The sequence below is a fragment of the Schistocerca serialis genome, chromosome 1, assembly GCF_023864345.2.
Source record: "Schistocerca serialis cubense isolate TAMUIC-IGC-003099 chromosome 1, iqSchSeri2.2, whole genome shotgun sequence".
NCBI classification, from domain to species: domain Eukaryota; kingdom Metazoa; phylum Arthropoda; class Insecta; order Orthoptera; family Acrididae; genus Schistocerca; species Schistocerca serialis.
The window spans coordinates 1,177,769,070-1,177,794,312 of NC_064638.1; the positions used below are offsets into that span (position 1 = coordinate 1,177,769,070).

General features: G+C 42.4%; 1 protein-coding gene across 1 annotated transcript in view; it reads right to left on the reverse strand.

Moving 5' to 3' along the window:
• Nucleotides 1-1,481: 1,481 nt before the first annotated feature.
• Nucleotides 1,482-25,243, reverse strand: part of LOC126456439 (short-chain dehydrogenase/reductase family 9C member 7-like) — a 117,085-nt gene continuing 93,323 nt past the window's right edge. The window contains exons 5-8 of the mRNA XM_050092192.1: nucleotides 20,152-20,284; nucleotides 15,105-15,216; nucleotides 6,708-6,806; nucleotides 1,482-1,802 (exon numbers count right to left, since the gene is read on the reverse strand). Of these exons, the coding sequence (XP_049948149.1) occupies nucleotides 1,644-1,802; nucleotides 6,708-6,806; nucleotides 15,105-15,216; nucleotides 20,152-20,284 (503 nt within the window). The 3' untranslated portion in view covers nucleotides 1,482-1,643. The remainder of the gene's footprint in view (nucleotides 1,803-6,707; nucleotides 6,807-15,104; nucleotides 15,217-20,151; nucleotides 20,285-25,243) is intronic.

A 25,243-nucleotide genomic window follows, 5' to 3' on the forward strand; every position in this document is an offset into this window, starting at 1 on the left:
AACCAGGAACGAACACAGCAACAGCTTCAAAAGTTAGACACAATGGAACAAAATCTTCAAAAGTTAAACACAATTGAGCAAACACTTGAACAAACTCGTACATATTTAACTGCTGAGTTATTTACAGTCGAATCGAAAGTCAAGAAGTCTGTAATGACGTGAAAACACAAACTTGTGAGCATTTTCAACCTATTTTTTCGCGTCATGAAAATGCAATACAGAATCACGAAGCAGCCATAAAGGAACTGAAGACTATTATTCATGAAAATCACGACACCTTGCAAGCTAAAATTGACTCAGTTGCATCTACCGATTCGGTTACGCAACTTGCAAAAACTCAGGAAAACGTAAAGCACACAGTGGATACGTTTTCAACACACATGGACACTCTGAAACTTGGTTAAGAAAAACACACTGACGAAATCAGTTCATTATCGGAGAAAGTAGCCGAACTTTCGGATCAGTTCACTAACGTATCTACAAAGGTAGATGATGATCTGAATGAAACAACACCCGTAGCCTTCACTGATACAGAAGAGTATGAACAAATAGAAAATTCAAACAAAATCAAAATCAAATCAATACACAGTACAAAAGAGAAATCCGGAAAGTACAAGATCAGTTGACATAGGTAATACAAGAATTACATATTTCAGAGGACACTCTCGCTCCAATACGGGAAGCGGGACATAGGAATACGGAACAGCCACAAAATAATAACACAGGGCACTTCGGAAATTGTGAAAGAAATTGGCAACGTACACCGAATTTTGAGATGGAACCGCCGAAACGAAGTAACAGTGACCGATATGCGACTCGCTGACATGATGATTTTGACTATAAGCTGTTCATTACTACACGTAAATTCAAAACATTTAAGAATTCTGGCCACGACATTCAGCCACAAGCGTGCTTCATCAATTCTCACAACGCAAATCGTGACCAAAACAGACACCACCCATATGACAACCACTGGCAGAGTAATAGTTACAAAGAAAGATCGCTTTTCCTTAGTAATAAATATGACAGAGACAATCAGAGAAACAGACAATATGGGAACCAAAATAATTATTATCAAGGGAGACAGAATAACTTCAGACGCAACGGTCCACCTCGCAGTTACGACTCATGGAGAAATTCTCCACCACGTGACCAACAAGAAAAAAAATTGCAGCAACTACCGACATAACGACAGACAATATAACCTTAGCAATGGACCAGAATTCAGTCAGAACTGGCGGGATTCAAACAGAGCAGGGCACTCTGAGCAAGTTGAATCTGTAGAAAACAGGTCTCCTAATCCCAATAACGATGCGCGCCAACAAAGAGGCAGACAATGACTCGCACCGCAGGCAGCCACGTGCGCCGACTGGATCAGAGATAAATAATATAGACGCTAACCTTGAGAAAAATTCCAGTATTCTTTACCGACGTATACCGCGTGATAACTGCGTTCAAGTTGAAACTCTGCGCAATAATTCAAACATTAGTCGAGTCCACGCCATGTCGTGTAGCGGCACTTCTGCATCCTCGCGGGGGCCCTATACGATATTAGGCAGGTGTAAGAGTGTCTTTGGCTCTTCAGTTTAATGAAAAAAGCGGTAGGAGATGGAGGAAAGGTAAGAGTATTTTTCTCAGAAATTTTAGTGCGTTTCGTTCTGCTCCTCTGAGCTTTTCGCAGTAGGCGGTACAGTCATTCTCCACTGTAAAAGCAGGTAGTTAATGATGTCCGTCTCGAAATAAGGTAGCTGTGGCAGCATCACGTAAACTACTCTCTCCCACAGGCCAGGAATCCGCCGCACCTGAAACAATGAAAACCAGGCAAGAGTTACTGAACATTTTAAACGATAGCCTTGTAACATGGCTACGGAGCACTCGTCGATATTTTTAAAGCATTGCAGGTGATCATGTTCCAGTTTAATCTTAAATGCCAACTACTGCATGATAATATTGTCAGAACTTCGGCCAGAGTTCAGAAATTTAGCCATCACGAAGATAAACGAAGGAGTACCACCAAACTAGTGGAAATAGCTTGTTTATTAGTTTATTCATTACAAGGACTGAATAAATGTGACGCAGTATTTTGCTAGCGGGTGGTACGCTCTTCCCTGGCGCACACCCGAAGTTATTTCTACATCTGTCGACAACTCTCCAACCAAGGTAACAACATACTGCGTCCTCTCTACCAACAAATCGCCCATCCAGTCGCAAACTTCGTTTGATACTCAGTACGATCGCACATTTGATAATAACTGGAGGTGTGGTACTGAGTGAATTTTGAATCTACCTCGCTGCGCTAATCTGTTGCGTCGGGGCTGTTACGCAATAAAAGTGCAAGTTCGATGTTTTCGGAACCGTTAGTATGGAAAGGTCATTCTGTTCGAGCTCAGAATACGTTTTAATATTCTACAACAAAGAGATGGCAAAGATGCTGGACGGTAGTTCTATGGATAACTTCTACTACCCTTCTTCCAAATGGGCGTCACCTTTTCTTCCAACCACTGGGCACTGTTTGCTGTTCGAAGGACCTGCGCTAGACTATTGTTAAAAGAAGAGCTAACTCAGCCGTAAAATCGTTATTGAATCTGATGTTTAGTTTTAGCGAATTCATCTGTTTTTCAACACCACTGACACTAATATCTGTATCACTCATCTTTGCAGTGATGAGAGAATTAAATTAGGGAAATACTCCTGCATTTTCATTTGTAAAGGAACGGTTGAAAACGAGGTTCGGAGTTCTTCTTTTGCTTTGATACCTTCAATTTCAGTCCATATGATCAGACTTTCTTTGGATTTACTGTGAGATCAATCGATAACAATCTGCTACGGTTGACAGCCAAATATGCTTCGTTCATGGTCTCTCTATCTATAGCCCTTCACTTTTTTCGTTCCTACATTGCAGCAGCATCTGCTTCTATAGAACTGTACAGTGACTTTATAGCTACCTTAGAGGGTGCCTCCCATCATGAACTATTGTACTAGGTACATATTTGTTAAGTGCATGGTCAGCCAATCTTGTGAACCCGAACCACAGCTCTTCTGTGTGCTCCTGTCTAGAGCTAAATGTTTCGTGTACCTTATTGAGGTGTGACACTACTGCGTCTTTATCTAGTTTGTTGAACACACAAACCTTATAATAGTTCTAGGTCCCTTTGGACTTTGGTAACTGTTGCTACCATGTCTCATGGACATTGATACTAAGTTCGTCTTCAAAAAGGTCAGATCTATTTGTCCCTATAAGAACCGTTATGTTTTCATCACTAGTGGGATTTAGAGCAGTCTTTTCTAGGCAGTTCTCATAGAAAACAGTGAGTGATGTTTCGAAGGAAGTCTTGACACGCATATCACTTATATAGCTACAATTTCTCAGTTGATGGTTGGATGATTGAAGTCTCCTCCAGTGACGACAGTGTGATTGGACAACTTACGTACTAGTGCACTACGCACACAGATGTGGAGGTAATTCTGGTGGCCAGTAGAAGGATCCAGTAAGTTTTGTCTGATACTGAATCTTGCCAATCCAATCTCGCAAGCAGTTTCAGTTTATGTCTTGATGAATTTGTGTTCCTTGTCTATTGCGTCAAATACATCACCTCAATTTATCATTAGCCTATCCTTTGAATATATGCTTAAATTTTTCCCATAAATCTCACTTTCTGTACCTGGTATTACGAGAGCTCCACTGCTTTTTAGGAGCATGCCTATTCGGGGGCTATTGTTTGGATTATATACTGACTACTGACATATACGGATCCTCTGCAGCTATCGTTATCTGGACCGGATGGGGGATTTGCCTAATCTAAAGTAGAAAAAAAAATTCAGTCACTTTCCTAAGAGCTTCAGATGTGTAGTGCGCACTTGAACCATTTGGTGGGGACCTATGATTCTCAGACGTATGGCGCAAGTACAGGAAGTCGAAGCCTGGCTGGTCACAAAATATTCCAAATCTTTGTTCTTTGATTCAATGCATCCCCAATTACGATGAAATATTGCGATTTTTTTAACGACAGTTAAATATCGAAGGGTCACACTTGATCGCCAGCTTATATGGAAGTACGAAGCTCACGACACCTGGTAGAAAACTTCTGCCTCCCTAGGGGCCTGTGCGTTTATTTATTTATATTTAGTGACGATGCGGCCCAGCACGAATTCCTCTCCTGCCCTAACTTCTTCATGACAGAGATAGCACTTGCAAGTGCAATTATTCGTTGAATGTATTCCAATACCTGCCTTCCTATACAGTTGTTACCCGCTACAGCTCCCTCTAGTTACATGAAGGGTATTGCTTCATGCCTAGACATATGTCTTATCATCCTCTCTGTTATTCTTGCCAGTGTCTACCATATATTCCTGCTGTCGCTGCACACTTCGGACATCGTAGCGCCTATTGGATCGGCATCCCACTTTATGTCCAACCATCGCGGGATGCCTGCATCACAGCGTGTGTATTCACCAGGAAAACCTGCGTCGTCTGTGTTGTCAAAATAAAGACTTACTGGCGGCCACTACACAACACACCACCAGGTCTCCACCAAGAGCCCCCAGGGACCGCTAAACGTTTGCGGAACCTGCAGAACAGCTTCACCAGTGGTCGCAGCTAGCCTAAGAACTTCGCTACGCCAGGCATGTGATCGCAAATTCTTCCGGCAGATACATCCGCAAATTGACTTTATAAGGCGGCCCACTGCCGGCCAAAGGCACCCGGCCCCTGCCACGCCTTCACTGTTGTGTCCCCCCTGCCCTCCATCTCCACACCCTTCATCTCCTTTCCCGAGGTGGCTTCCATCATCTCCCCCTCCCAGATGATGCCCTCTCTCCCTTCATTTATCCCTCCTATCAGCTCTGATCCTCACTCCCCCTCCTTTCCTCTGTCCTTTTCCCGGGCTCCCTCGCCTCCCTTCCATTCTCTTTTTTCCCCACCTCCTCTCTCTCTGCCCCCTTCTCTCCTCCAAGTCCTTTTGCATTTCCCTCCTCTGCCTTTTCTCATTACCTCTCGTGTCTGCCCTGCCCCTCTCCCCCCTTATGAGTCCTCTCCCTCCTTGGTTCCCCCCCCCCCTTTTTCGTTTTTTCCTCTCCTACCTCCTTGTTTTCCCCCTCCTCCAGGTCCCCCCCCCCCAATCTGCCCTTGGCGCAGGAGTGTCCTCTTTGTGCCGCCATTTTCGTGCAGTGTTTTACAGTGAGTATTGCGTGTTGTGTGTCTTTTGGGAAGTGTTGCGAACATCCATCATACTGTCACTGGATGTGATTTTTTTGTCTCTTGCGAACAGAAACCAGACTGTCGCCATGTTTTTTTTTAATTGTGTGTCTACTATGTTACTTGCCTGATTCCTGTGTATTTTATTAACATTGCCAACCCCTTTGCTTTCTGTTTTAACTTTCCGCATTTTTCCGCCATTTTACACTTTAAGTCACCGTTTTATCGCCTGTTTTTCTTGTTTCTTTTCTTCTTCCGTTTTTAAAAAAAGTCTGTAGGCTCTAGAGCAGCGTACTAAGCTGCTGCCAGCTTATTGAAAATCAATAAAGGAAAAAAAAAAGCCAAAGGCATTTCGGAAGGATACAGCAGCCTCGGCCAGACACCTCTTCTAGCTGGCCGATCTCTTGGTGTAATCGACGAACCTCTTGACATTGTAGAATGGTTTGTGTTCACTCCCTGTAATGAGTCGGGTCTTTTATTATTATTATTATTATTGTTGTTGTTGTTGTTTTGTACTTGTGGCCGGCCGGAGTGGCTGAGCGGTTCTAGGCGCTACAGTCTGGAACCGCGCGACCACTATGGTCGCAGGTTCGAATCCTGCCTCGGGCATGGATGTGTGTGATGTCCTTAGGTTAGTTAGGTTTAAGAAGTTCTAGGTTCTAGGGGACTGATGACCTCAGAAGTTAAGTCCCATAGTGCTCAGAGCCATTTGAACCATTTTTTTTTGTACTTGTGTCGATCCGCAGTTGGGATGGAGTCGGTTGTTCTTTTGGATACTGTATTATTGTTTCGTTTTGGTGAATCCAATAAATTGTTTTCGGACTTGTGTTTTCCGCATTTCTATTTTGCTAGCACAGATACTTCAGTTCTTTTCATTCAGTCATCAAAGCCTATGGGGTACTTCCTATTGACCAAATACCATGGAATTTGGCAAGAAGCAAGATTTCATAGTGCAAGTGCAAGGAAAAACTCCGAAAATAGTTAATTTTCACTTGTATCACATAAATTTTTTTTGTCGTTTCTTGTCGGTCTGTCTGTCCATCTGGACGTTAAGAGCCCATTTTCTCAGGAACGGGAAGAGTTGTCAAGTTGAAATTTATGTCAAACGTCGAGGTCTACTGCTCCTTGGGGCCATAAAAAATTTGAGCTTCTAAGTCAATATAGCAAAGATTCAGTCGTTCATATCACATCTTTTGACGTTTGGAAAGTTACTCATTGAAATCTATAGATGAAGTATCTATACACATGTATGACCTGGTGGTCTGGTGGTAAGGCGCGTGCTTGGATACCAGAAGGTCGCAAGATTCAACCTCGTTTGGACCACGGGCATTTTCAGTGGCCACTGCTGCCTCCATGTTGCCCACAACAGGAAGAGAAAAGCCAGACTCGTTGTCTGTGATGGGATGCCACCTTGAAGAAAGGATAGCGTTAAAGTAGTAATCGCTAGCTCTACGTAAGCCCTCAGGCTGTAGTTTACCGGCCGGCTGCCAGCTCAGCCCCTGTCTTGACGTACCTGGAAGTACCTTCCGATGCAGGCGTCGACGAGCTCGTGGATCACTTCGTCGATACTGGGATTCCTTTTTGCGAGGAACGTCAGTAAAGACATTCTTTTCTGTAAAAAAAGAGAAACAAAACAAAAATCACAGACGAAAATGATAACAGTGATTCGATGATACATAGATGTTAGGCGAAACAAGCGCTGCATCATTGTAAAAAGTACAGGGGCGAGCGAGTGTGTCATGGCAGGGCACACTCCAGTTCACTACTACTAGCGACACGTCATCATAATGCGCCTGCAGAGGATTGCGCCACAAACTAAGAGTGAAATTAAACATGAAAATAACTTTTACAAACTTTGTCAATGTATGGTTCAGCATATTAATGCTGACATTACGAAGTCTCGGAATGATCATGTGAATACGTTTCACTAAATATATTATTTTAAGAAAAAGTAAGTGGCGCTAAATGAAGAAGTTAAAAAGCTAAAAGTTATTCAGAATGTGCAAAAGTATATCACAGTCAAAAGCTTCAAGTCTCAACTTGATCGGAGCAATATTTTGGTCAAAACTGGAGTTTTAACGAAAAATTGAAGGCGCTAAATACTGAACTGATAAAGATAAAAATTCATTCATAGGTTCAGTTTAATCAAAAAATCTAATATCTGTAACACCTATAAGCTACCTCTACTAGTTTTCACGTTATCTAGGGAAAACCAAATTTGGGACAAAAGTGTCCTTGTTCATAATAGATTAGGTATGATTTGTATTTGTTAATAGAATGCTCTAATTACAGCACTTGACTACATTCATTAAATAAATCAGCTGTACCAGGTTTCAAGACTTTATTGTAAATAACAATCATTACAAGGAGTTTTAAAGAGGCAGTTCAGAAGTCATGTTCTACTGTTCTGTTCCATTCTAAAAATTCCAGCCAACAAAATTTAAATGCAGTCGAGCTAAACCTTTTTCGGTAACTAAAGCCAACTTTACTCTAATTATAGACGACATTTCTTCACGATTAATGAGGTCCTTAGGAGCTATAGCCATGGTAAAATTATTCCATCTATTATGCTTGATATATAAAAAGGGCAAAATATGCTCTGACTTCAAGAAGAATGTAGTAATTTCCATTTCAAAGATGCCAAGTGTTGACTGGTGTCATAAGTGATTTGTAAGGGCACTCGTAACTGCTGTGTTAAGCACGCCAACAAACAAAAACGCTTATAGCAGTAACTGTAGTTTTAGAAAAAGTGTTGAACAGAAAGCAAGATTCGATTTCCGAACCTAGCAGAGGTAAACTACAGGGGGTCATCAACAACTTGTATTGAAGATAGACTGCAGTTTTAAGAGTCGAAGAATATATAAGGGACCATGAAACGAAAACGAGACAAACGGAGAAAAATGTAAGCAAGATGTTTATTATTTCAAAAGTAATCTTCATAACTGTTAATACAATTGCCCCATTGTGAGATAAGATGGTCAGTGCCTTCATGGAAAAATGTTTCTGGCTGCCTACGTAATAATATTTGTACCCAAGCCCGTGCCTCTTCGTACGAAGCAAATCGACGGCCACAAATACCTTTCCTCAGGGCTCCAAAAATATGGAAACCGCAAGTGGAGAAATCGGGACTCTCTGGAGGATTGTGTGCGGGGTTCCCAGAAAAAAACTTCTGCAGCGTGCTCGAAACAATATTGGCAACTGTCCCGTATAGTAGTGTAAGGAGTACTGCTATATTTTTCTGTTATGAGATAGTCTACGGTACTCTTCACGCATCTTTGGTTTCTGGAACTTTCGCAGCTGAGGATGATTTTGTGTGGGGGTGCATTGTCTGACTATTTAGATTCAACAATGCCTAAGTGCTACTGAGCATGCGCGGGTTTGCGCCGCGTGGAGCCGTGTCGTGCATAGATTGAAGAATACGCTAAATAGTTGGTTGCGAGTTTAAACTATTACGTAGGTTCTTAGGGTAAAAGTAGGAATTTGTTTTCTTGGCGGAAAGGCACATTGTTAACTGGTTAGTAGTTAGTTACGCAACGTAATGGAACTTGAACAGATACGAAACGACTTCCGCGAAGAGTGATAACTGAAAAATTATCGGAAGGCAGCAATGGTTACTTCACTGTGAACGAAAAAAAAATGAACTTAACTGTCAATACAAGAGTGGGTTAACCTAGGCCTTGTTAGAAAGTGTGTGACACGCCAAAATGACAAACTAAAGAATTAATATTGATATGTACTGTTGTTGGCAACGGCCTTGCCGCAGTAGTACACCGGTTCCCATCAGATCACAGAAGTTAAGCGCTGTCGGGCGGGGCCGGCACTTGGATGGGTGACCATCCAGGCCGCCACGCGCAGTTGCCATTTTTCGTGGTGCACTCAGCGTCGTGATGCCAATTGAGGAGCTACTCGACCGAACAGTAGCCTCTCCGGTCGAAGAAAACCAGGAGAGTGGTGTGCTTACCACACACCCCTCCTATCCGCATCCTCAGCTGAGGATGACACGGCGGTCGGATGGTCCTGATGGGTCACTTGTGGCCTGAAGACGGAGTGCTGCTTTTTGTACTGTTATTATTTCAAAGTGACATTCTTTCCTTTTTTAACTGAAAGGCTATAGTATCTGCAACTGTAAGAAACGCATGTTTGTATTAGGCAGATGGTCAGGTTTATTTAGTAACGAAGCGTGATCTTTCTCTAAAGCTCCACTACTCGAGCCCATTTGCCATAAAACAGGGTAGCTCACTGTTTATCTGGAAATCAGCTTAAATGGTTAATTATGTCATTTCATGCTCATAACATGATTTTTCCTCAAGAATTTCAGTATTAAAAAACCTGGAAATGAAATTCAAATAATTTAAAAACGTACTACAACAGTCCATTTGAGTCGCGTGTTGCCTGTGACGTCACCCACTACCATGCTGCTCCTACTGTCGTAAAGGTCATTCACAGTGGTATCTTGTTTTACACTCCGGAAAGTGGGCTACAAATGGTGTGTAGTACCACATTGTACAAATACATCTATAAAAACACCAGAAAATGATTTTTGAGTGTTCTAAAGAATGGGAAGATGCGTAAAATGTGTTTTAGCTCGCCCCTAGAGATCCAGGTGTGATATTGGTCACAACGTGTGTGTTTTTGTGAGGATGATTTTGATGTAAGTAAACACTCTACATGTACACGACGTCGCTTACAGCGTAATAGGTAGCGTACTGGACATCTAAATGCAATGTTCGCAAGACTGATCCTCGCTCATAACAACTCGGTTTTTTTTTCTTTTCGCTTTAAACCGCTGTTTTCTGAACACCCGTGTTCTAGGGGTAGCGTCTTTGGTTAGTGATAAAAAAATCCTCGGTACTGGGCTCGAAACGCGCCACCGCTTAAATTTTGACTAATAAGCAGCATTGGCGGCCGAAGACTTCCGGCACAGGAAGTCACCCTCATTCTGCCTTATCAAAGAGGGCGGAGGAGTGGAAAGAGCTTCAGGCGACTCCATTGTCCTTGGAGTGGGAAACTGCTTCTTAAGGCGGAAGAATCAGCATTGATCAACGGCATGAGGATGCAGAAGGCAATGAAAACCACTGCATTAAAGACACATATCGTTTATCCACAGGACATGTGGCCTGTAATTGAAAAAGTGTCATGTTGATCTCTCTATTGACATAAAAGACCGGAATAGTCTCCCTTTCGGATCTTCGGGAAGGGGGAGGTGAGCATGAGAAAATGATTGAATAATCAACGAAAGGATAACGTTCTACGAATCGGGGCGTGGAATGTCAGAAGCTTGAACGTGGTAGGGAAGCTATAAAATCTGAAAAAGGAAATTCAAAGGCTCAATCCAGATATGGTAATGGTCACTGAAGTGAAATGGAAAGAAGACAAGGATTTCTGGTCAGATGAGCATGGGTAACTATGAGTAGAAAGGTAGAGCAAAGAGTGTGTTACAGTGAACAGTTCAGTGATAGGGTTGTTCTTGTCAGAATCGTTAGCAATCCAATACCGACAAAGATAGTTCAGGTATACATGCCGACGTTAGAAGCTGAAGATGTAGAGAAAGTATATGAGGATATTGAAAGAGTAATACAGTATATGAAGGGAGATGAAAATCTAATAGTCATGGGGGACTGGGATGCAGTTCTAGGGGAAGAAGTACGGTAGAAGAAAAGGTGATGGGACAAGGAATGAGAGAGCAGAAAGACTCATTGAGCACTGTAATAAATTTCAGCTAATTATAGCGAATACTCTCTTTAAGAACGTCCGCAGCTCGTGGTCTAGAGACTAGCGTTGCTGCCTCTGGATCATGGGGACCTGGGCTCGATTCTTGGCCGGGTTACGGATTTTCTCTGGCCAGGGAATGGGTGTTTGTGTTGTCCTCATCATTTCAGCATCATCATCATCATCATCATCATTCGTGATAGATGCTAGATTGGGCTGAGTAAAACAATGGAGTGTCAAAACACTGGGACTTTGTACGGGCGCTGTTGACCGCGCAGTTGAATGTCCCACAAACCAAACATCATCATCATCATCTCTTCAAGAATCACAGGAGGAGTACGTATACTTGGAAAATACCGGGTGATACAGGAAGATTTCATTTAGACTACATCATGGTCAGACAGAGATTCCGAATTGAGATACTGAATTGTAAGGTATACCCAGGCCGTGAATGATGAGTAGTTGGCTGAAGTTCAACAGATTAGTCAGGAAGAATCAATACACAAAGAAGAAAGAAGTAGGACACAGATGTGCTAAGAGATGACGATACACACTTGAAGTTCTCTAAGGCTATAGATACAGCAATAGGGATTAGCTCAGTAGGTAGTACAGTTGAAGAGGAATAGTCATCTCTAAAAAAGGGCAATCACAGAAGTTGGAAAGAAAGACATAGGTACAAAGAAGGTAACTACGAAGAAGCCATGGGTAACAGAAGAAATACTTCAGTTGATCGATGAAAGAAGAAAGTGAAAAAATGTTCAGGGAAATTCAGGAATACAGAGATGCCAGTCGCTGAGGAATGATATAAATAGAAAGTGCACGGAAGTTAAGACGAAATGGCTGCACAAAAAATGTGAAGAAATCGAAAAAGAAATGAGAGTAGGAAGGACTGACGCAGCTTACAAGGAATGAACGGGAATTCCACTGTTAAATGCAGATGAGAGATCGGATAGGTGGAAAGAGTACAATGAAGGCCTCTAACGGGGAAAGATTTGTCTGATGTCATAGAAGAAGAAACAGGAGTCGATTTAGAAAACATAAGGAATCGAATATTAGAACAGAATTTAATAGAGCTTTGAGGACTTCAGATCAAATAAGATCACCAGAATTCCAAAAATCATTGGGAGAAGAGACAACGTTCGTGTGTAGAATGTATGTGTCTCTCGACATACCATCTGACTTTCGGAAAAATATCACCCATACAATTCCGAAGACGACAAGAACTGACAACTGCCAGAACTATTACATAATCACCTTAACAGCTCATGCATTCAATTTGCTGACGTTAATACTACACACACGAACAAACAAAAAAATTTTGTATCGCCCCGGTTCTCAGAACTCCTGAAGATAGACGATGACTGTGGATATTGTATAACAGACACAGTCCCTTTGACTGTTCAGAGATCTCACTAAAAGCGCCCAAAGATGTAAACAACCATGCATGAGCAGCTCCTATTAGACAGAGGGGGTCCGACAGTCGATCAGTTCCAGTCATTCCACCAGCAAGGAGGTACACGGCTGGTGTTGTCTGTAGTTCAACCATTAATAGACTGTCAATATCGCGGTTTGATCACATCCGCAATGTTACTTCGTGTCAGGAAGGGCTCTCAACAAGGAAAGTGTCCTTGCGTCTCGGAGTGAACCAAAGCGATGTTGTTCGGACATGGAGGAGATACAGAGAGACAGGAACTGTCGGCGATATGCCTCGCTCAGGCCACCCAAGGGCTACTACTGCAGTGGATGACCACTACCTATGGATTACAGTTCCGAGGAACCTTGATGGCAACAGCACCATGTTGAATAACGCTTTTCGTGCAGCCAAAGTGCGTCGTGTTACGACTTAAACTGTGCGCAATAGGCTGCATGATGAGCGACTTTCCCGACGTCCATGGCGAGATCCATCTTTGCAACCACAACACCACGCAGCGCGATACAGATGGGCCCAACAACATGCCGAATGGACCGTCCAGGACTAGCATCACGTTCTCTTCGCCGATGAGTGTCGAATATGCCTTCAGCCAGACAATCGTCGGAGACGTGTTTGGAAGCGACCAGCTTCAGACATACTGTCCAACGAATGCAGCAAGGTGGAGATTCACTGCTGTTTTGGGGTGGTATTATGTGGGGCCGACGTACGCCGCTGGTGGTCATGGAAGGCGCCGTAACGGCTGTACGATACGTGAACGCCGTCCTCCAGTCTGGACCAACACTGCCTTGATGAACTTGTGGATAGTATGCCACGATGAATACAGACAAGCATCAATGCAAGAGGACCTGCAACTGGGTATTAGAGGTACCGCTGTTTACAGCAATCTGAACCACGATCTCTGAAGGTCTCGCTGCATGGTGGTACAACATTCAATGTATGGTTTTCCTGAGCAATAAAAAGGGCGGAAATGATGTATATGTTGATCTCTATCCCAATTTTCTGTACAGGTTCCGGACCTATCGGATCCGAGGAGATGCAAAACATTTTTTTTTTTTGATGTGTGTATGTAGAAGAACGGAAAAGAAAATTGAGGATGTGCTAGGTGACGATCAGTTTGGCTTTAAAAAAGGTAAAGGCATCAGAGAGGCAATTCTGACGTTGTGGTTAATAACGGAAGCAAGACTAAAGAAAAATCAAGACACGTTCATAAGATTTGTCGACCTGGAAAATGCGTTCGACAACTTAAAATGGTGCACGATGTTCGAAATAGTGAGAAAAATAGGGTTAAGCTATAGGGAGAGACGGTTAATATACAATATGTACGAGAGCCAAGAAGGAATATTAAGAGTGGACGACCAAGAACGAAGTGCTCGTATGAAAAAGGGTGTAAGACAGCAACGTAGTCTTTCGTCCCTACTGTTCAATCTGTATATCAAAGAAGCAGTGATGGAAATAAAAAGAAAGGTTTGGAGTGGAATTAAAATTCAAAGTGAAAGGGTATCAATGATACGATTCGCTGATGACATTGCTGTCCTGACTGAAAGTGGAGAAGGGTTAAATAATAGACTGAACAGAGTAAACCATCTAATGAGTATAGAATGTGGGTCGAGAGTAAATCAAAGAAAGACGAATGCAATGAGAAGTAGCAGAGATGAGAACAGCGAGAAACTTAACATCAGGATTGATGGTCACGAAGTAGATGAAGTTAAGGTAATTATGCTATTAGGCAGCAGATAACTAATGACGGACAGGGCAAGGAGCACATCAAAAGCAGACTAGCTCCGGCAAAAGGAGCATTCCTGTCCGAGAGAAGTCTACTAGTATGAAAAACAGGCCTTAATTTGAGGAATAAATTTCTGAGAATGTGCGTTTGGAGCACAGGGTTCTGTGGTAGTGAAATATGGACTGTGGGAAAAGCGGAAGAGAAAAGAATCGAAGTATTTGAGATGTGGTGCTACAGGAGAACGTTGAAAATTTGGTGGACTGATAAGGTAAGGAATGAGGAGGTTCTGCGTAGAAACGAAGAGGAAAAGAGTATGTGTAAAACACTGACAAGGAGAAGGAACAGGACGATAGGACATCTGTCAAGACATCAGGGAATGACTTCCACGGTACTAGAGGGAGCCGTAGAGGGGAAAAAACTGTAGAGGAAGGCAGAGATTGGAAAACATCCAGTAAATAATTAAGGACGTAATTTCAAGTGCTACTCTGGGATGAAGAGGTTGGTACAGGAGAGGAATTCGTGGTAGCCCGCATCAAATCAGTCAGAAGACTTATGACCGAAAAAAAACTACAGATTTCTCGAGAAAAATCTGAAACCGCCTCAGTCGGATCAGAAATGCGAACAGAAGTTGCCGAGCACATTCTTTATAAGTGGGGGTCCATACACAGACCTAAATGCAACCCCGGCAAAATAGAGCAAAAAGTAGAGCATATTATTTGTGAATGCCCAATAATTTCAAAGAGGTTGGAACGACATTATAAAGAGCTAGTTTGTTATTGTTTTCGTAAGTATGTTTTATGTCTTATCCTGCTGTACGTGTATCATATTTTTGTGTAGTTTTGCTATACGTTGAATAAGTAAACAATAATAACTGTCTACTGACCATTTAGCCTATAGATGATGTCACTTATCAAAAGAGAGTATTTAGTGCAGTAGTAGAAGTAGGGTAAGAAAGCAGTACTTTTGTATTAAAAAAGTTAGAAGTTTTTAAATAAAAATTCGTCCAAGGAACAGAAGTTTGATGTGAAATTTTGGGTGTGACTCACCGTGCACTTATCATCGTAATCAAGTCCGTAAGCCTCTCTCACACTGAGTGGGCACGTCTGAAAATTCTTCGAAATTGTTGCCTTGAAATGGTCGGGATTGTTCAGACCAGTCCTGAAAAAAGAACATTTTTTTAAGGGAATCATCATGCTTATTCATTGTCCGATGATTACTTACTAACCCTTGGATATGTAGTAAAAACATTCGTTAAAACCACAGGATTACAAATATCGTATTTCACATCAAAAGAAAAAACAAAAATCCGTTGCGTCTGAAGAAAGGACAAAGTGGCTGGACTATTGTTGCACACAAAACACACACACACACACACACACACACACACACACATTAGATTCTGTAAACAAAACAATCCGCATGTATAAAACATCTTCAAACGTCTAATTAATTTAAAATGAGTTAATGGGTTTAGCTAGTTATCACGCATTTTAGTGTTTATGATGTACGTACATCCTGAACTAAGCATCATACAGTGTTATAATTTAACAGTCCTGTCTAGAGTCTGTGTATCGGGAGAATGACTCATTCTTGCAAAGTGACAGATGGTCTGAAGCGGATTCAGTCGAGTACATAGTTCTAATTTTCATCCACCAGAGCACAGTAGCAGACAGAGACATTCAAGAAACAGGTCAAAAGAATGTTTTTGTGAATTGTTCTGTATATTTCTTGAAGGCTTTTTGTTTATTTGTACAGTATTGTAGATGTTTATAGTGGTGTGAATGATGCGTGATTGTGGTCTAAAGTAAATATGTAGATCATTATTACACAGACAAGCGCTGTACGAACTAGCGTGAGAAATTTTTAAGACAGTGTGAATGCAGACGACGGGTAATTTTGTATCATAATATGTTAAGTAAGTTTATGGTATAAGGAAAGCTAATTTCAGTGCAAATGAAAATAGTTAATAACGTAAAGTAAATAAAATATCAGGACGTTAAATATTTATTTCGGGAAAAAGTGCAATTCGAAAGTGTGTTATTTGTTGATTGGTTATTCATGAAAAGCGCGGACAAACGGGGGAGAATAATGTTCTTCTATTGGCCTTAGACAAAACTGATCAGTCAGAACGGAGTATTCTGAGCGCGTCTTTTCTCTTGGAGACTGAGAATGCTTACAGCAATCTAAAGTAGTCGGGGCCCAGCCTTTCAATGGTACGGTCGTTTGTAGTATAAGCTCCGAAGGAAGTTACAGTTTGCCGTTTTTAGTGGAGCCGCATGCCTCAAAAGTGCTTTAAAGTGAAGACGAATTTATTTCGGTGCGTTTTTTTTTTTTTTTTTAGAAATTACGGATTTTTTAAGTAATTTTGTAAATGAGAAAAGACAGTAATTGTGCGTGGCATATTGAGCAGATCGGTGACCAAAAACTTGAGTGCTTTAGACACCAATATTAATAGTATGGCGAGAATTTTCATTTACGATCAATTCGTATTTAGTAGCTGTTCAGATTTCGGGAAATACGTCCATAAACTTGCCAATGTGAATGAAAGTGTTTGTACATGACTGTGTTAGGATTAGCACGGGCTTGGCAGTGAACTTGTAATTCTAATGTGGCCGAGCGGTCCTAGGCGCTTCAGTCTGGAACCGTGCGACAGCTACGGTCGCAGGTTAGAATCCATCCTCGGGCATGGATGTGTGTGATGTCCTTAGGTTAGTTAAGTTTAAGTAGCTCTAAGTTCTAGGGGACTGATGACTTCACATGTTAAGTTCCATAGTGCGCAGAGCCATTTGAACCATTTTTTTGTAATTCTAAACTCCAGAATATACCGAAATATTGCCAGTATTTGCTCCTTTCATTCAAAATTAAGACCTTTTCCCGATTGTTAGAATAGTTACGTTGTATGCAGCCTGGTGCGAGTCGCAGTACAGTAGGTTTCTCCTTGACTATCCTACGGGCGATCTGCTGCAACGAGTTCACAGATAGGTGCTGGTTTAATCCCAGAAAGGAACCGCGCCGCCCCACTTGATGCTGAAATTTTACTGCATGGACAGAGAAAATGTAGTAAGCAATAACCTTTTTTCCTTTCATTATGTTATGGGAGCTATCAGCAAGAAATTGTTTGAAGAAGGTTTGAGATCATGTGCACAATTTGCTGGAAGCTCTCAAGTGCCGGAGGAATATGCGCTGTGCTGCGCTACAGGCGTGGATTTGGGGAATTCTTGTAAATCTCGCGCAGCTATGGCTGGAACGCTGTAGTTACGGGACTGATCGGCACATCGGAGGGCAGGTGCGGACGATGTTGATATTTTGCAAACAATCCTGCGACGCAGGTTTACGTCACCGTTCGTAGGCTAGAAGACACGGCCCGGTGGGCACTGTACACAAATGTGCAGTAGTCACAGCGACTATGAAGAGCACATTCTTCAGTTTCTCCCGGCTTATTTCTTGCTCGAACAGTCCACGGGTATACTGCCGGTTCACAGTGTCCAACGGGCACAATATTTCGGAGATCAGACATGTCGCCATCGTCAGGTGCGCTGACGAACTGAGCTCCTGTGGGCGGGCGGCCGACTTAAATCCCCTCCCTCCCGCGGGCCGCTCTCTTCACCGTCCGCGCCCGCGCCCGCGCGCCGGCGGTCGCGAAGACCTGGGCGTCGGAATTTGTCGTAGCGTCGATGCGCTTGCTACGTCCGCCCTGGTCGCCAGTTCGTACTTCTTGCTGAGAGTCTTCTGAATTACATTCAATGCCGGGTCCCAAGCCTTGCTGAGATTGTAGCCGCAATCTCGGTCGATAAGATCTTCCCTGGTGCAAATTTCGATAGCCTCCCTTATAACGCTGTTCCAATATTTAGAGGTCTGAGCCAGGATCTTGGTACGCTCATAATCCATCTCGTGTTTGTCGGACAAACAGTGCTCTGCTACCGCCTACTTATTTGGGTATTTCAGTCGAGTGTGCCTTTGATGGTCTCGGCAACGATCTTCGATGGTGCGTACTGTTTGTCCGATATAAGTCTTCCCACACTCACAGGGAATTTGGTATATGCCGGCCTTCCTCAAACCGAGGTCATCTTTCACACATCCCAGTAATGCCCGTGTTTTATTGGGCGGGCAAAAGACGGTTTTAACTCGGTGTTTCTTCAATATACGGCCGATTTTCACCGATAGTGCGCCATTGTACGGAATAAAGGCAGTGGCTACCTCTTTTCCGTGACCTCATCCGTCTCCACAGGTTGTGCTGTGGTCGTGGGACGGAGAGCGCGTCTAATCTGCCATCCCGAGTACCCGTTTTTTCGGGGAAAATCGGCTCCGCACAGGCCATGAACTTGGAATAACGCAGCAAACCGTGTGGAGAATTTTTCGACTGCTTTACGTTTCAAACCGTACCGTCCACAGCTCGTGCAACAGTGAAAACCAAAAGATTCAGCCTGGTGACTTCAGTTTTGCACCTCAGTAAACGAAGCACTCGAGGATGGACCTTTCGACTCCAAGCTGATACTCAGCGACGAAGAAACCTTCACCTTACCTACAGAGGTTAGTCGCCACACATGGGGCAGTGAACATCCTCATGAAATTGTGGCGCATGAACGAGATTCACCAAATGTTAATGTTTTCTGTACAGTATCACATATCATTCTCTTTGGGCTGTTTTTCTTCCGTGAGAAGACTGTGCCAGGTACCTCTTACCTTCGTTTGTTGCGCTTATGGATGTTTTCACAACTGACGGCTGATTCCCAGAATTTCATCTTCCAACAAGACGGGTGCACCCCCTCCTTAGCATCATCGACGTTCGTCCCTACCTAAACGACGAACTTTCGCATCCTTGGATTGGACGTAGTGGTGAAGATGATGTGGTTCTGTTCCCTTGGACCACAGGTCGCCTGACCTGACGCCTTGTAACTTTTTCCTTTGGTGGTCCATTAAGGACACTGTTTACATACCGCCACTGACAAGAAAAGTGTAACAGTTCAGAGAACGTGTCAGTGTTACTCGCCTGGGCTCGTCAACACCGACATTCGAGTGTTGATGACTGGAAACAAGTTGCGTGGTCGGACGAGTCTCGTTTCAAATTGTATCAAGTGTATGGACGTGTACGGGTATGGAGACAGCTTAATGAATTCATGGACCCAGTTGCCCGCAGGGAACTGTTCAAGATGGTGGAGGCTCTGTAATAGTGTGGGGCGTGTGCATTGGGAGTGATGTGGGCCCCCTGATACCTGTAGATACGGCTCTGACAGGTGACACGTACGTAAGCATCGTGTCTGATCACCTGCATCCATTCATGTTCATTGTGCGTTCCGATGGACTTGGGCAATTCCAGCAGGACAATGTGACACTGCACACGTCCAGAATTGCTACAGAGTGCCTCCTGGCACACTCTTCCGAGTTTAAACAGTTCCGCTGGCCACCAAACTCCCCAGACATGAACATTATTGAGCGTATCTGGGATGCATTGCAACGTGCTGTTCAGAAGAGATCTCCATCCCTTCGTATTCTTACGGGTTCATGGTGTCCATTCCCTCCAGCACTACTTCAGACATTAGTCGAGTCGAGCCACGTCGTGTTGCGGCACTTCTGCTTGCTCGCGGGGGGGGGGTCCCCCCCTACACGATAGTTGTTTGCCAATTTCTTTGGCCCTTCAGTCTATGCTACATAGTGCTGTACATTCACTGTGTCTCTCGATCGACCTTCTAATGGATTTGTCTTTTTCGAAGAGACTCTTGTGTGAACGTCAAATGTGAACCCTCATATGTGATGAGGAATTACTGTCGATATAATTATTATTAACACATACACGTAAATGAAAGTCGATATTGAAACTTACTGGCAGATTAAAACTGTATGCAGACCGAGACTCGAACTCGGGACCTTTGCCTTTCTCGGGCAAGTTTCATATCAGCGCACACTCCACTGCAGAATGAAAATCTCATTCTGAAAGTCGATATTAGTTGAAGTGTAATTATTGTTAGCAAAGAAGCCCAGTTATTGTAAACAAGGAAGTATCTAGGGGCATATATGAAGTTATTCTTTAACTGAAGATCATATACCACATTCTTGGTGTACTTTTCCTGCTGATCCCTCAGCAGTCGAGCTTACATGTAGCTGGACGGCTCCACCGTGCAGACAGAGACGCCCCACTTCTTCATCTCGACACGCAGAGCGTCGCAGTACGAGATGACGGCACTCTTGGACATGCAGTACGGGGACATTATCGGCATTGCTGTCCTGCCTGTGGAATGAAAAATTGACGACAAATGTACAGAAACTATAAACCGATACAAAAAGACATAGACACTTCATGCTTCAGAATTAATTTCAATCATCATTTATGTAATCACGAAGTTTATTTCGCTTTACCGGATTCAACAGATTAATCTGTCATCTTCAGAAACTTACAAAATTTTGGGTGTTATATGGCATTAGAACTTGGCCATAAATGTGTGTAAAATATAAAGTGTATTACAAAAACGTACTTAAGATATGTTTGGTAGTGGTCATGATCTTCTTGACTGAAACATAATACCACGACGTACCGAAAAGTGTACATATTGTATCTGATAATTATAACCTTATATTCATAATTTACAGTAAATGATTCACGTTTATGTACTTGGCTTAGTTGTGGTGCTACCTGGAAAAAACATACATAAAAGCATGTTGTTGTTGTTGTTGTTGTTGTGATCTTCAGTCCTGAGACTGGTTTGATGCAGCTCTCCGTGCTCCTCTGTCCTGTGCAAGCCTCTTCATCTCAGAGTAACTACTGCAACCTACATCCTTCTGAATCTGCTTAGTGTATTCATCTCTTGAGCTCGCTCTCCGATTTTTACCCTCCACGCTGCCCTCGAATACTAAACTGGTGATCGCTTGATCCCTCAGAACGTGTCCTATCACCCGATCCCTTCTTCTAGTCTAGTTGTTCCACAAATTCCTCACCTCCCCAATTCTATTCAGTACCTCCTCGTTAGTTATGTGATCTACCCTTCCAATTCTCAGCATTCTTCTGCAGCATCACACTTCAAAAGCTTCTGTCCTCTTCTTGCCTGAACTATTTATCTCCATGTTCCACTTCCATGTATGGTTACACTTCATACAAATACTTCAGAAACGACTTCCTGACGCTTAAATCTATACTCGATGTTAACAAACTTCTCTTCTTCACAAACGCTTTCCTTGCTATCGCCAGTCTCCAATTTATATCCTCTCTACTTCGACCATCATCAGTTATTTTGCTGGTCAAATAGCAAAACTCATCTACTACTTTTAAGTGTCTCATTTCCTAATCTAATTCCCTCATCATCACCTGTTTTAATTCGAATATATCCCATTATCATTGCTGATGTTCTTCTTATATCCTCCTTTCAAGATACTGTCAAATCCGTTCAACTGGTCTTCCAAGTCCAACATTTCATCATCATCCATGAAAGTGGCGAGATTGTACTAGTAAAGATTGGGAATGTGTACGGGCGCTGATAACCGCGCAGTTGAGCGCCCCACAAACCAAACATCATCAACATCATTATCATCATCCAAGTCCAAGTATATAAAACGTACAAGTAATCTATATAAAGAAAGTTATGTAAAATAAGTACGAAAACTTGGTGCACAGTACTAAGTCAGTTACTGCTGATATTAACGTCTAAAGGAAATTGGCTGACTTTCACCGTTTTACAACAGAGGCTATATAATCAAAATAGTTTTTGTTGTTCAAAACACGCTAATCGTTGGACAAATCACTGGAATTTAGGTAGGAATGTTTAAATATTTCGAGCTCTTATGAGAGTTTCATTTCGTAGCCCTCGTCAATTACATGCAAATTTTAGATATTAAGCAAAGACGGAGGAGGAAGAGTGTGTTTCTCGATTTTGAGATATTTTGCGAAAGTCGAATTATTTGAATTTTCACGGTCTTTGTTGAGGAAGTTCTCACGAAAGAGGATTTTAAGTGCCTTCCCATTTGGTCCCTACAAAAACTCGGGCACATATTACACAGAATTTTGTGTGCTCCACATTTGAGAAAGAGCAGTGTAAAGAGCAGCTTGGTGACATTGGTGGTAAAGGACACAGTGATGGCATGATTTTTAAACAAATAAATTGTCGATCTGTGCTTATAATTTTCACATACAATATGTACATTTTCGTAGATGTCAAGGCATTATGCTTCTGTGAAGAAGATATTGACATTTTCTAGACCAATATTAAGTAAATTTTTAGCAAGTTTTTTGTACTTTACACATCTCTATGGCCAAGTTCTAACGATTTATAATGTCTCAGATTTTGTAGGTTTCTGGGGATGACCGGTGATTAAATGAAACAACAAGTTTACTGTTACCAGTCACTGTTTATTTATCTCCAAGACGCGTTTCAAAGGTTTAAACATCCATCATCAGTTGGATTTACATTTGTTACTATGACATGTGTGTTTGTGTTGTATTAGTAATTTTTGGAGGAACTTGTCATATTGTCTCTAGTGGTCACTGGTTCCATTCATTGCCGTAACATATCACATGTATACTGTCATATTTTGTAAACAAATATGGCGTCAGGAAACCAACCTGTGTTAGGATTCTTCTTCAGGAGTGAACGGAGTCCTTGGACGGTTGAACACTATCGATAGACAGTATCGCGTTCACTTATAAAAGGCGTTCTCCCGCGCTTTTTCGGAGAGGTGGAGATAATGGGTAAAAATCTTCACGCTGAAGTTCGTCACTGGGTTACTGCTGAAGGGGTGTACTGAAAGAGAGGGAGAATTCAAAATATTATTCTTGTTGTACCGCCTCGGTTATTTCCTACTATTTGTTTACGTTCCTCGCCCGGCGTTGTTAGGTGTTTACCTCCTTGATAGCGAGTAGCCATAAAGCCGGCAGTGTGCAGCTGTCCTCTCTATTGAAACCGCGCTCATTCTCAGATATTTTAACTGTTTCCCCGTCTTTCTTCTATAAATATTACTTTCTCTGTTTAAGGCTCGCAACTTCAATGCTAATTAACTCAGAAACGACGCAACGTACGGATTTTTTTTAAACAAATATTTCTCAGCCCATCCTACCCTGCAACACCCTTACAATCTTTTACATACTGTTTCTGACCACCCCGTAAGTGCTTTGCCAGAGCCGCATGTCACTTCATAGATTCCCGCAGTCTGGAGGCCGACAGGAACGTCCATTTTAAGTCGGAAGAAGTTTCTTTTATCTCCTGTTGGCTCAAAAATGTAGTCGTTATTACATTCTTCTGAAGCTTTCTGCCTATGCTGTCAGTTACGCTAGCAACAAACGGCAGGCTTACGGGGGGAGGGAGTTTACTGTGTGGACTTATGTAGAAGAACGTATCTGTTGTATACATAGTTCCGCGTAGTCAGCGCGTACACAACTTTCCCTCTAGAGACGCCCCATTGAGCACAACAGCGCAGGAGCAGCGCTCGTCCGTCTCCCCACTACGAGATGGCGCTGCCTTAGAGACGGACCAAATTCTGCTTCCGCCGATCCGTGTATTAATATGAAACGCAGCCAATGAGATTTCTGCTAACGTGGAACCTTTTCTCCTCGCGGATCACACTCACGCAGTGATACCTGAATGCGCAAGGTATTATAATGAGTGTACAGACCTCCGATTAGTCAATCTGCATTTGTCTGCACCAGTATGTACCAGTCTGCATTAGTCTGTACCAGTCTATAGTCAAGTTTCAGTCTGCACCTAATAAGATTACCATATTCCTGTACATAGCCATGAAGATAAATGTATAGACACTTTGTCAAGTATCAGAGATATGTGAGAATAAAATTAACGTACCAAGACCAAATGAACTTCAGATTGTCAATTGTAAACAGCATCCAGAATCAAGTTATGTAATGTCTATGCTTTTTATTATTTTAATAAATGTGTGTGAAAATTAATCAAGTTCTGTTTAAAGTTGGTCACCGTCAATCTGCTACTCTAAGCGTGCAAAAGGCACTTCTATCGTCTGACCTAATGGCAGAAGATAAACACGCCACGATAAGACTACGAGATATATTGCTGACACTCGCCTACTTCGTTAGAGCGGCAAGTCAAAATCTCTGATGGTGTGTGTACCGAAGGTCTTACAGTACGCGCACCACAGTATCTAAGAATTGGAAGCTGACTTCATTCTCTGTATCCTAAGTGAAGATGAATTCAGTTCTGTGTAACTTACTGTCTTTTGCTCTAAATGCTCCATGAAAATATCAGCTGCTACTATCGAACAGAGAAGAAGGCTGAAGTGGAACACGACGCAGCCAGAAGACTCACAAGGTTTTGCTGTCAATGACAACCGCTACAAAAGTGTGCAGACTTACAAAGGTTGGTTAAAATAAAACTGGCCCAGAAAATATTTACCACCCCAAGTAATGTTAAGTTGGGTTGCCTACCTTAGAGTGTATGAAATATTTTCCGACCAATTTCATTTTTGTCACCCTGTGTAAACTTCAGGGAGGTGTAAAGGATATCTTGAGGAGCAAACTGAGTGTAGGAACCCACCCTTTGGAACGCCATCCACCGATCCACCGACGCTACAGGCTAGTAATGAAAACAACCTGATGGAAACAATCGTTTTCGCAGCTCTTTCGAAAACAATTGAATTATTCAGTTGTAGGTTTAAGCATCAGTTGTCGCTTGAACTATTCAATCAGCCATTTGACTGAAGCCAATCTAGGTGAGCAGCCAAATGAAAAAAATCGTTTCAGGCAGGTACAGTTTCACTTATGGTTGAACTATTAATTTTGAGTGAAAACAATTTGTGTAAGCAACGGAATGGATACTGCCGATTCAGTCAGCTGCTCTTTTATGCATCGCTTCGCTTATTATTCATTCATTTCTTTGGAGCGAAATCAGAATGTGAGAACAACCCAATGAAAACATTCGATTGTTTTGACAGTGTTAAATAATTATTATTGTTGACATCACTCCGTTATAGCCTTTCGTAGCTGTTACTGCCATTCCAATACATGTTTTTTTTTTACTATGTGCCAATAAGTAGCTTCTAATCCAGTTTTTCGTCCATGCTTATGAGTAGGTGTTCACTTAATAGTGAAATTTGTCTCGATCAATGTGCAAAAACGCTAAGTGGTGCGGCAATGGAAGAAACATTTGACACGATGGAAAATATCATCAATATAAATTCATTTCGACATACAGAATATGCAAGAATGATTCGTATTCTGAAAATGTGTAGCTTTAGA